The sequence below is a fragment of the Eptatretus burgeri genome, chromosome 9 (genome assembly GCF_056783735.1).
Source record: "Eptatretus burgeri isolate ZD-2024b chromosome 9, Ebu_testis_v1, whole genome shotgun sequence".
Lineage (NCBI taxonomy): Eukaryota > Metazoa > Chordata > Myxini > Myxiniformes > Myxinidae > Eptatretus > Eptatretus burgeri.
The window spans coordinates 83907709-83920208 of NC_140969.1; the positions used below are offsets into that span (position 1 = coordinate 83907709).

Here is a 12500-nt window from a genome sequence, read left to right on the forward strand (position 1 = left end):
TGCCGATGAGTTCACCCAGGAATTGGACGCTATTACCAAGGATTCTGAGAAGGAGGACGAGGTTTTGAGGTCCAACCTCACAGTCAATTTCCCAGTGAGATGCTGCAGGACATGCAGTCAATGACCGAGAGGCTGGTAGATGCTATTCCGGTCATGGAGTATTACTTCAACTTCAAGACGGGGTTGGACGATGTGATTCTCCCATACAAGGAGCTGCATCAACACCTGTGGCAATGTTCCAGGCAGCTTTCTCTCACCCATTTTTAGCTCGCCTGTTCGAAGAACAGAGAGCTATAGCGATACCCCTGGCGTCAGCGTGAGCGTGAAAATGTTAAAGTTTTTGGTGCAAGTTATTTAGAAGCTTGCCATTCATTAATATGTGTACGATGATGCTGATATTTGGCATGGAGGTTCCTTTGGGGTATATTATTGATGTAGTGAAGTTGAAATTAAAAAATAATTTCAAATTTTTAAAATTTTTGACCTGTTTTGAACTTAACTTTTTTGTAGCACATCAACATTAAAGTTTTTTTCCTTTCTAATGTTTTTATCTACCACACTATTTTTTAGTGATTACAATCTACAAATACATATATTGCTTTAAAATCATTTGGATCAGACTTCACTGCAATGCTTTATAAAAAATATTATTAAACTAGTCTTTTAAAAACGATAAATGTATAAACAGGCGAGCATTGGGTGGCTTTGACACCAACTCTCTGGTTTTCATCCTGGTCCCTCCACCTGAGGAGCATTAGCACCCTCACCTGCATCATCTTCAGAGGAGTTCATCGAGTTCACTGGATTTTAATTCATCATTCGAAAAGTTGCAAGCGTTTGTGCGAATAAAAATTTGAAACGGTACCTGATGTTTTTTTCACTTTTATTAAACCGTAATTGCATTCCTTCAATAAACATTGGAAACTAACGGTACCTGATGATGTTGTTTTTTTTAATTTGTAAGCATTTTATATGAAAGTGTAATCATGTGCATTCACGGTCGAAAATATTTTAAACTTTTAAATATTCCCCTATGAATTGGGAACTGCTGGAAACCTATTCCCTCTTTTTCCATTGAAATGATGCGCGACGCTCGCGGTGTCGACATTTGCTGAGCCGCCATTCACGGCAGTTTTCATGAATCACGAACCGCCGGGAACCTATCCCTATTTTCCCCATTGAAACAATGCCCCGACATTCGCGGATTCGACATTCGCAGCATTTTCCAGGAACGTATCTTTCGCGAATGTCAGGCTAAAAAAAATTAAACAAACACATAAGTCCATGGCATGTATTCACATCAAATTTATGTCAGTATCTTGAATAACAAAACTACTCAACTTTCTTTTTGGTATATCCATTATCGGACACCCTGTATATTAAGAGAACATACATTTATTACATATACAAAATGAGTACATGTTGAACACCACCAGCTCATCCTGATTTCTGATGCCTCGTTCATTCTTCCCCCCCCCCCATCCCCCTACACTCTCCTATGACTTCATTCCCATTTCTAATCCTTCTTTCTCTTTTTCTCAATTTTCCCTCTCCATCACTTTCCATGCATAAATAATAAAATTATAAACATACAGTCATAAATATACATAAATAACGATATACAGTCCCCAAAAGAAGCATCACAAGCATCGGTTGTATGATGAAATACATTTGATGGCAGGACATGAGATTACCGGTTCGATTCCCCTCCTATTGTACTCAGAAGGAACACAACCAACCTTGTTTTTTCCTTTGTACTTGCGTCGGGGTGTCTCCTCTTCAGTCTCTTCCTTCTCAACCTCTTCAATGATGAAATCCTCAACCTCAAGCACCTTCTGCCCCAACCAGGATGACGAGGAAAAGAAAGAAGGCAGATGTCATTCATCATGGCACGGCAGCTTGTGGATTTATCACTTGCATTTAGGAGTCCAGTTTAATAAATCTCCGCAAGTACAACATTCAACTCCATGTTGGTGTGTGCTGCAATGTTCAAAAAATGATCGCTCACTTCGGAAAATATTGTGCAGCTTGTATGGTTGGCGTCCTCTGTTAAAACTTTTGAGCTGATTGTTAAACTTCAAACACTTGAGAGTCAAGGAATTTTAGGCCTTGCCTGATAGTCACTGATTGTTTCTTCATCTTTCGGCTTCTCTGACGTTTCCCCCCTGAGCAAGGCTTCAAGGCTGGGGCCCTCACCTCCTACGAGGCCTTCCTTCTTCATGGTCTCCACTGCAAGATAAACATCTGGGATGAGAATAAGATGTGAAGAGCTAAACAACACATGAAACAAAACTATCGAACATTACTGATACGAGCAGGGCAGCCACCCGATGGGCGATCTTGTTCCAAGCATGCAACGCGTTCTTCTGACGCATACCTTTATTTGGGCGGGGTGCGTAAGCAACTGACAACTGCCTTAATCGCTCCCGAAAATAAAAATAAAAACAACCCGGGTTACGTAAATGAAGCAAAAACATGCCGACTGCATACAATTCAAAACACCTTACTACGCTGGAAAACGTGGGGACAGGAATACTGTAAATGGTGGGGACTCGTAATACCCTCTCCCACCTGGATTGGCGCTACACGATAAATATTTACCTCGAGAATTTGCACCCTTCCCTCCCCTCCACCCCCCTCTTCCCCGATAAAGACCACCGGCAAAGATAAAAACACTGCGATGAACTAACTGTGGTCATGCTAATCCAATGTAGCAAGTCTGGATGTAATCAGATCAGAACTGTCGGAGGAGTAGCGTGACAAACACACAAACACACATCACAGTCCATGAATTATAGTAAGGATGCATTAACAGCAAAAAAATCTGAACAAACAAACATAATCCCTTAATTACAACAGCATCACGACACTACAAACCGATGAAGTAGAAAACAAACCAACGAGTTACCCAATAAATTAAATCGGCAGATCTTATATGTTTTTTTTTAACAACTAGTAATGAAAAGCATTTATCCACCACACATGATGATGAAGGTAGGAAAAGGAAAAAGAATATTTAAAATGGATAACAACAAGCTCGAATGAGCTAAGATCATCGTCCTCTTAATGATGACGTCATAAAAACGAATATGACGTCATTGTGATGTATCAGGTTTGCGATAAATTATCTGTGCTCATGCCTGGCTTGATTCCCGCAAACAAAATTCAAACAGCTTGCCTAGTTTCGGAGTTAATGGTATAGGCGATTTCCATTAGCGGCGATATTATGACGTCAACTTTTTTTTCTAGGAAGAATTTATAAAATCTGAGATGGTTACTGCCTGCGCGTGGGCTTTCTGCATATACATGGCAAGTTTCACGAAGATCCAATGAAAACTCTGGGTTGTGAAACAAAAAAAAATGTCAAAAAATAGGAATGACGTCATAAAAATTGATATGACGTCATAGTAATGTATCATATGTGCGGTAATTCATCTCTGCTAATGCCTTGTTCGATTCCCACAGAGTTCAAAAAGCTTGCCTAGTTTCGGAGATAATTTTTGAGGCGATTTCCATTAGCGGAGATATTTTGACGTCATAACTTTTTTTCCAGGAGGAATTTCCAAAATCGGAGATGGTTACTGTCTGTACAGGGTATTTTTACATAAATATGCCAAGTTTCAGGAAGTTTCAATGAAAACTGTCGGCTGTGAAACAAAAACGTCCACAAGAACAACAACGTGAGTAAGACCGAGATCCTCCACGAGGATCTAAAAAGTAGAACTATGAACAACTGTGGTGGAAACTTACCAAGATGACCCATTACCTGTCATCACAACTCCAAACCTGGAATCAATCACAAATTCAGCCAGCTGGTTAAATCATTTATGAGGCCCAGCCGTACCATGGATGCTGTGCCCTTGTAGGTTGGGTGAGGGTATCAGCACACGACGTCCTACTCTTTTTGAAAGGTAGCGTAGGATATTTGACAGCAACAGTGATAGACGCCTCACAGGCCCACAAGCTAATCTGTCCATCTCGCCCACAATCCGTGTGCAGTTTTTACACCGCCAACAACATGTGGAACGCAAAATGCTTTTCTGCTTTTACACCACCGATGCATGGTACGCGACGAGCTCCTCCGCCATGTCAAAATCTCACTGCACGTGCTTACTGGGTCATCCAGGATATAATGAAAACCAAAGAAAGATGCAACAGGAGGGGAAAAATAAATAAATAAATAAATCAGCATTACTTCATCGTACCTCAAGTGAAGGAGTAATCAAACGATGCATTGTTTTGGTAAAAGAAAAGACTTCGACTTTGCAAAACATTTCAGATACATGAAAGTTCCTTGCTACGGCAATCAACCTGTGATATTATAAAGGAACTGAGAGTCGCTGGATGCGATACGGTGTATGTAACTGCACAGTCTAACGACTAACATGCATGTACTGTACCATGAACCAATCAGGCTGAACGTGAATGAAATAGATATTTAAGGTCTCATGGACAAAACTTATGACAAGGACATAAACAGCTTAAATGTATCACAGGTCTCATATTTGGGATCTCATCTGAAAACTGAACTTTAAAGTTGTATTTCTAAAGTTATAGCAACTTTATTTTTGGATAGACGTGATAAAACTGGAGGTGACATGAACATGTTAAGTTATTGATCCCATTTCCATTTGTAGCCATATTTACATGGAAGGAGCGGAGTCACTGTTTGACAAGCACATCTCATGGATGTGTCTGCGGTCGGTGGTTGTTCAAACACGATAGAAAGAGAAAAAAAAAATAATACGCCAGCTCACATTTGTTTTCAAAAGTTGGATTAATCCTACTATATTAAATAAGGCAATTCTCTGCATGGACGGATGGATGGATGTACATCGGAGAAAATCATACACAAACCAGGGTTGGCCAGATCTCCACCAAATTCTGTACATGTGCTGGTAGTACCCAGGGTCAGATCATAGGAAAGACTGAAACAGGCCTGTATCCAATAGTGTCGCATGGCTGTGATTGAGAGCAACCATTTCATAACTGATTTGTTATGAAGAGATCTCACTGAGTATCATCTACAACACAAGTCTTGTATGGAAAAGAACAAGGAACTCTGGCACAGGAGAAGGCCATTTGGCTGATCATGCCTGCACTACACCAACACCAGATACTATCAGCCAGCCACGTGCTAGCTACGTACAAGTCCTGCCAATATCCCTGTACTCCTCGATCTCCAAAGTTTCTTGGTACTTATCGAATTCAAATTTAAATCTATCTCTCTTTTGCTGCCAATACGACCTCACCAGATAGACCATTCCTCTGCATTAACTCCTCTCCGAGTGAAAGACCCCTATCTTACCACCATCTGAACACTCTTCTTTACGTTCAGGTTATGGCCCATAATCCTAGCACTGTCTATTCTGCTGAAAAACCCTTTTGTACTTATTTTGTCTGTACCCTTTGTGTAGTTTTGTGTGGTGTGTTGTGCGGCGTTTGTGTACTGGTGTGTTACGTAATAAGAGACATAATTAGAACTTCCACTTTATAACTGCTGGCAGTGATGACCGGGAACCAAGACGTCCCACTTTGATTGGACACCTGACCCTGACCCATGATGTTTATTATTATTCAATTGAATTTAGAATGGGAATAAAATAAATTCAATTCAAATCAAATGGAAGACCAAATAGGAACAGTCCTGCATTGGAGTCATCAGAAGGAACCCAAACAAGCAAAAAGTAAAGATTAAGACATCAGGAGGAACCTTGATAGGATTTGCATTTCAGCTGCTACTTCTCTACCATCAAACCCATCCAGGCACAGCCAAGTGAGCCTTATTCCAAAAACTAGAGGGGGAGCACTCGGTAGAGTGCAAAACCTCTGCCGCCAATTGTGCTGGGTCACTTAAGTGAACCTGATGTCCCATTCATTGTAGGTCAAAACGGATCAGACTCTACTGAACCACGATTGAATAAACGAAACGAGATCGACACCAATGTAGAAATGCCAAAAAAAAATCTAAATTTTTTTGAAAAAAAAGTTGCAAAATTTCTAAGTTTTTTTTTCTCTGACTTTTTTTTTTTGTTTGGAAATCACTTAAAACATGTAGAAATGCAAAAAAAAAAAAAATTCAAATATTTTTAAAATAAAATCGAAATTTTTTTGAAAAAAAGTTGCAAAATTTTCTTAGTTTTTTTTTTCTCTAACAAATTTATTTATTTTTGGTTGGAAATCACTTAAACATGAAGAAATGCAAAAACAAAAATTCAAATATTTTTTCAAAATGGCCGCCATAGCGGCCATATTGGACTTTGGACCGAGTCCAAAATCTCATGGCATGATCCTTGGACCATACCTAATCCCCCCACCAAGTTTCGTCGAAATCCATCCAGGAGTTTTTCCAAAATACTGTTCACAAACAAACAAACAAACAGACAGAGGTGAAAACAGTAACCTCCGTCCATCTTCGATGGTGGAGGTTAATTAATAAATAAATAAATCAAAAATCAAAAATAACCCAGCTCATAAAAATAAATAATTCTGGCTGCTAGACCATGCATCCGATCAAGTTGAAATTTAAAACATGTATTCCCCATCACTACTCGAGCATAATTGTGAGGTTTCACACCAATTGATTAAGCAGTTCCAGAGAAAGCATTATTTAATATTTTTCTTCAATCCATTATGGCTGCCAAACCGTGTGACCCATCAATTAGTCCTTAACATACTTGTACACCCAAGGCTTGGAGAACATTTGTGTGAAGTTTTCCCTCAATCTGTCCAACCAGTCTGGAGAAGAAGATTTTTTTATAGGTTTTATGGTAAATCCAATATGGTTGCCAAACCATGTGAACTATGATATCGTATGTGTGAACCTTTTGATCCTCATGGACAGGCGGTCATACGTGTAACGTTTCGCTTCAATCTGGTCAACCACTTCAGAGAAGATTTTTGAAGGTTTCTATTTTTTTATTTTTTAACAATATGGCTGCCAAATCACGCAACCAATTATGTCATCAAATTTTGTTTCTGCAGGACACGGTAACATTCTACGTTTGCAAATATGACGTCATAACGAAGGTACCTACGACATCATATTTTTAAAAAATCACTTTCATTCCCCATGAGTACTTGCCGTGTGCCAAGTTTCAATTTTTCCTTGGTGCAGTTTCAGCAGTTTCAGAGATACAGAGGTCCAAAGTTTTTCCATTTTTCCAACACTACCTATGATGTCATAATTATGATTAAAACAAACATTCTACATGAGTAGTCACACCAATGGTGAAAATTTTGTCTCAATCCGACAAGCGGTTGCGGTGAAAAACATGAAAGTTCTGTGCGGACAAACAAACAAACAGACAGACAGACAGACAGACAGACAGACAAATGGGTGCAAAAACAATACCCTCTCCTTCGGTGAGGGTAATATTTGAAGTAGGTTGGAAATGTGTGTCATTTCAGACTACAGTGACTTGAAGCACACATGTTAAATTCAAGGAGCCATGACCGTTAACACAGCCATTCTCAATCATTGCTATCGAATTGCATTTCTTACCATCTGCTTTAGGAAGCAGATACAACGATCAATTCAACACAGACATGTCACCGAAGGAGATAAAACTATCCATGAATCACAGACTCATCACCGCTGCTTAACAACTCTTTTGCAGTGGTCTTCAGGGTTTGATGGGTAATCTCGTGGCATGACGTCAGAGCAATGGCATATGTCCAAGTGGTAGGGACATCATTTGGGCATTTAACCTTCATGATTACTTGCGATATACAAAACAATGTCATTTGGTGCAAATACTATTCGATATAAAGAGACACCATTTGTTTAACAGATATCAAAACTGGCATCCGTGGCTCTTTGGTCCATCATACTGGATGTACAATTAGCATTAGCCTTAGTAAGTAATCCCAAATAAGGCAAAATCTGCAAGTAGATACTTTTTATTCTTGCTACACTTTGAAAGTTTTTTTTTTTCAACATCAGGTCTTCATCTCAGGAGACGGCGGTTCTGGCCCGGATTCCGGCAATTCCACTTCCGATACTGTACCGGTGGGGGCATCAAACCAGCCAAGCATTACCCTTAATGGTACTGTAAGCCTCGTCCCCAATTACGGCTGAGCGATGCCAAGAGGCGCACGGTACAGTCTGGATATGCGGCGTTATATGCTGCAGCCAATTATCCCTCAATGGGCTTTTAGTAACCACCAAACGAAGATCATGACAGCCACAATTCACCCCCAAGACCATGTATATTTAATGAAAATGGTAAATGGTCATTTTCCTTCAATTTTGTAATCATAAACATGTGGTTATTATCAAATAACAGAATTGGTCTATGTCCTTATCTTAACACAGACACAGATATAGAAGCAGAACACACTTGAATATTTACCTCTGCCACTGAAGGTGGACAGAGGGTATGTATTCACCCCCGTTTGTTTGTCTGTCTGTTGGTCTGGGAGCAGGAGTTGACAGATTTCGATGAAATTTGGTGGGGAGGTTGGGTGTGTGACAAGGCCAAACAGATTCAATTTTGTGGAAGATTTGAACAAGATAATTTTTAAAGTGATTTTTCACCATTGAGAGATGGGGCCAAAAACAATTGCCAAAAGCACGATATTTCAAAAAGTTGTGGACGGATTACGACAAAAAACTTGGTGGATGAGTTAGGTAGGTGACAAGAACAAGCCGATTCGATTTTGGTTAAGGTGTGGATGCAGATCTGGCTGATCAATAGAGTACAAATCGTAAATTGTACACGGGTTTTACAGCTATGTGGAAACTTCGAAAATTAATTTTATAGCATTAGATCTGTCTCGTCTAACCATTGTCATTTGTTACCCCTGCACAATCAATCGCATCGCGAATCAGTTGCCACGTCTATATTGAATAAATATTCTCGTTCACGCGGTATCGCTCAATATTGCATTTGTTTAGATCAGCAATTCTTAACCTGGGGGAAATTTTCGGATTTCAGAGGGGAAATTAATTTTTTAGGTTGAACAATTTTCAAACTATTTATTGCGCTGAATACGTCGTCGGAATACACTTCCCAAGCGATGAAAAATTAGCGGAACAAAAATTCATTGAAAATTAACGTGCTTATTTGGCAACACTATAAAAGAAAATATCGTACAACGACAGTCAACACGACAGATTTTAGAAATGCTAATGTTAAAATAATATAAGACTGTTAATGTTATGCAATAAATTGTGTATCAATACTTTTATGAAAATATTTATTGGCATAATTTTTTTAATAAATTTTTGTTTTGTTATTAGCCTCCGCCATCGAAGATGGATGGATAGGAGGTTACTGTTTTCACCCCTGTCTGTTTGTTTGTGAACAGTATTACGGAAAAACTCCTGGACGGATTTCGACGAAACTTGGTGGGGGGGGTTAGGTATGGTCCAAGGATCATGTCATTAGATTTTGGACGTGGTCCAAAGTCCAATATGGCCGCTATGGTGGCCATTTTGAAAAAATATTTGAATTTTTGTTTTTGCATTTCTACATGTTTTAAGTGATTTCCAACCCCCCCCCACCCCCCCAAAAAAAATTGTTAGAGAAAAAAAAACAAAATTTTGCAACTTTTTTTTCAAAAAAATTGATTTTTTTGCATTTCTCCATGTTATAAGTGATTTCCAACAAAAAACATGCCAAAATTATAATTGCGGCTGATTTTAGAACTTCAGGTGGATATACCCACGTAAAATCAATTTCTGTCTCAAGGAATCTAGTTAAGACGAATGAATTGAGTATGTAAAAGTTAAAAGTAAAACGGAAAATTGCAAAATATAACTCTGAGCACTGTTGACATCAAATTTAATGAATAGGATATCAGGTTCACTTGAGTGACCTAGCAGTATTGGCGGTGGAGGTTTTGCACTCTACCGAGTGCTCCCCCTCTAGTTAATTTAGTGTTGATAATGTGGTGGGGGGGGGGAATATCATTACTTGGCAATTTCAAAGGGAGAAACAATACTAAAAAGGTTAAGAAACCCTGGTCTAGATCTTGGTAGGCCTCGTGTCCATGAGTCTCAAGTCTTAAACATTACCATGTTCCTCCTTTCCCAAGTTTCCTCCCCTTTCACTATCTCTCATCCTCTCCCCCCCCCCCTCGGCAAACTAAAAACTTAAAAAAAAACAACGAAAAGACAAATCCCAAGAAATTCCCTTGCTTCTTGTGTTCGACTGTGACCACACTGCGCCATCGTCAGGTCGTTGCCCATTCATCCTGTCATCTTGCTCTTCCATGAACCTCAATCTCATATTTCAAGTAAAATGGTTTCACTTACGATGGGATAAAATGTGAATGAAAATGCAATTTGGGTTGCATCATCGAAGCAGCAAACACTTCCTAGTCACAGCTTGCATGCAAGCCCACTAAGAACAAGTTTGTCAATGTCATTTGCAATAACAGAACATCATTAAGGGGAAGAAATAAAAATATAGTGTACACATAATTGGAAATGTAACCATCCTCGACGGGGAACAAATGTGCTTTGTTTCGGAGGCACATGCTTAAACCACATCGCCATGCAGTATAGGTTTTGGAGGGTAATCCATATCTTTAGCAGAAAATCAATGTGCAGACAAATTTATCGGTAACCTTTGAACCTTTCTTGTATGTGCGAGTCCATTTTATTGGCGAGACCAATGTGTTATTGAAAGAAGTCAAGTCTAACTTTTTGGTTCTTTTGTGCCGTCGAGTCCAGAGTATCGGTCTGTAGCACTTACAAATGACAATGATAACATGCAGTCAATAAAGCAAGATGATACACCGTTGTACAAAATTTGGTAAAACTCCCTTCAGTGATTCACAAGTAATCATGATAACAAGAATTGATCATGATGGGATGGATGGACAACCCGAAAACAATAATGCCTTCGGTGGCGGAGGCATAAAAAGTTTCATCATTTCCGTGTTCACAGCTTTTAGCAGAATCTAATATATAAAGAAGAAAGTGTGTTTGTGTGTCTGTTTGTTTTTGCATTCAGACTCTGCAGGAACCAGTGCAACCAAACATTGCATGGCCTGCTCTTTCATCCAGAGGAAGGTCAAGAGCTATGTTTTGATGTAAAAAAAAAATTGCCCTTCAGGGTCTCAATCAGGTCTTGTGCTTGGACCCTGCCTTGCTTTTTCCCCAGGAGCGATCGAGTAATATCTGTTATGAAGATCTTATGTTGAGGTTGCGGTGACATGTTGTCAACAAGACTAATTTAATTATTATAGTGTTTACACATGCACCTGTTATTAAAAAGATTGCTTTTCACAAGTTTATTATAACACTTCCGTGTCCAGGGCCTTGAGTGAGTATGTTGCTTACACACAACAGCAATGGAGTAATACATTTTGTGAAGATCATACGTTAAGATCACATGTATGCAAGCTCATAACGGAAACTGTGCATTTCCTTGGTACACGTCTCCCCTACCTCGAATCCTCCCCATCTCGGTACGATCCATCTGTTGCATTTTCAACTTTAATCCACCGCATCATGAAGATCGGCACGGTAAGATGCCCACCGGAGTACTTCTGGCGGGTTCACTCATGCTAATAGACAAAGCTCTGGAAAAGACCATTTATGGCATATTGAGTCTCCAGATTTATTATAACACCGTGTTAATGCTCCCCAACCTGTTGCACGGAAATTACACGTGCTCAACGAGTGATGTCAATTACTTATTTATTTTGAATGCCCAGGTCATGAAAATGAACTTTGAGTGCAAGTGATCTGCCTTTGGGCTACAAATATATTTTTGATTCTGACTTGGTCAAGTTTCAAGGGAACTCCCAAGGCTGCCCCACCACGTGATTTATGATGTCATACTTATCATGAAAACATTCTGCACGAGTAGTCGCTCCTATGGTGAAAATTTCCTCTCAATCCGACAAGTGGTTGCAGAAAAACGAACGAACGAACGAACAGACCCGAATACAATCCCCTCTCCTCTGGTGAGACTACCTCTGCCAGGCTGAACAGTTTACGTTTTGTGTCCCACCGATAGGCCGGATCTGGTGACCTGAACCAAAATCTACTTGGCTTGTTCTGGTCATCTAACCAATTCATCCACAACGTTTTTTGATACATCATGCTATATATCGTTTTGGCCCCATTCATCAATGGTAAAGAATCAATTATGAAAATGTAAAAAACAAAATCCTTATCTGTATCCGAATTCGGACCTTCACAAAAATCGAATCAATTCGTCCTTGCCACACACCCAACCTGTCCACCAAGTTTCATCCGAATCCGTCCACAACTTTTTGAGATATCCTGCACACAAACAGACAGACAGTGGTGAAAACATTCCCATTGAGCACTGAGAAGCTCACGTACGACCTAATGATCCCATCGAGCATGAACATCAAAAACAAAGTGTTGTGACCAGATATCATACTTTGGTACAAAAAAAAGAGAAGGCATTGCGAATTGAGGTGTTAATACCAGTGATTTTGGACTAAACGATGCAGAAATCAAGAAGATGACGAAACACCAAGACCTCAAGAATGAAGTGAGAAGATCCTGGAAG

At 39.6% G+C, this 12500-nt stretch overlaps 1 protein-coding gene across 7 annotated transcripts in view; it reads right to left on the bottom strand.

The window, feature by feature from the left end:
• The window catches only part of LOC147020483 (zinc finger protein ubi-d4-like), a 201848-nt gene that overhangs the window by 116504 nt on the left and 72844 nt on the right, over nucleotides 1-12500 (bottom strand). For 6 of the 7 annotated variants that reach the window (XM_085895864.1, XM_085895865.1, XM_085895860.1 and 3 more), the window contains 2 exons: nucleotides 2114-2229; nucleotides 1740-1835 (listed from right to left, as the gene is read on the bottom strand). In XM_085895864.1, coding sequence (XP_085751990.1) covers nucleotides 1740-1835; nucleotides 2114-2229 — 212 coding nt within the window. The remainder of the gene's footprint in view (nucleotides 1-1739; nucleotides 1836-2113; nucleotides 2230-12500) is intronic. The other variant, XM_085895859.1, reaches the window with a different exon arrangement.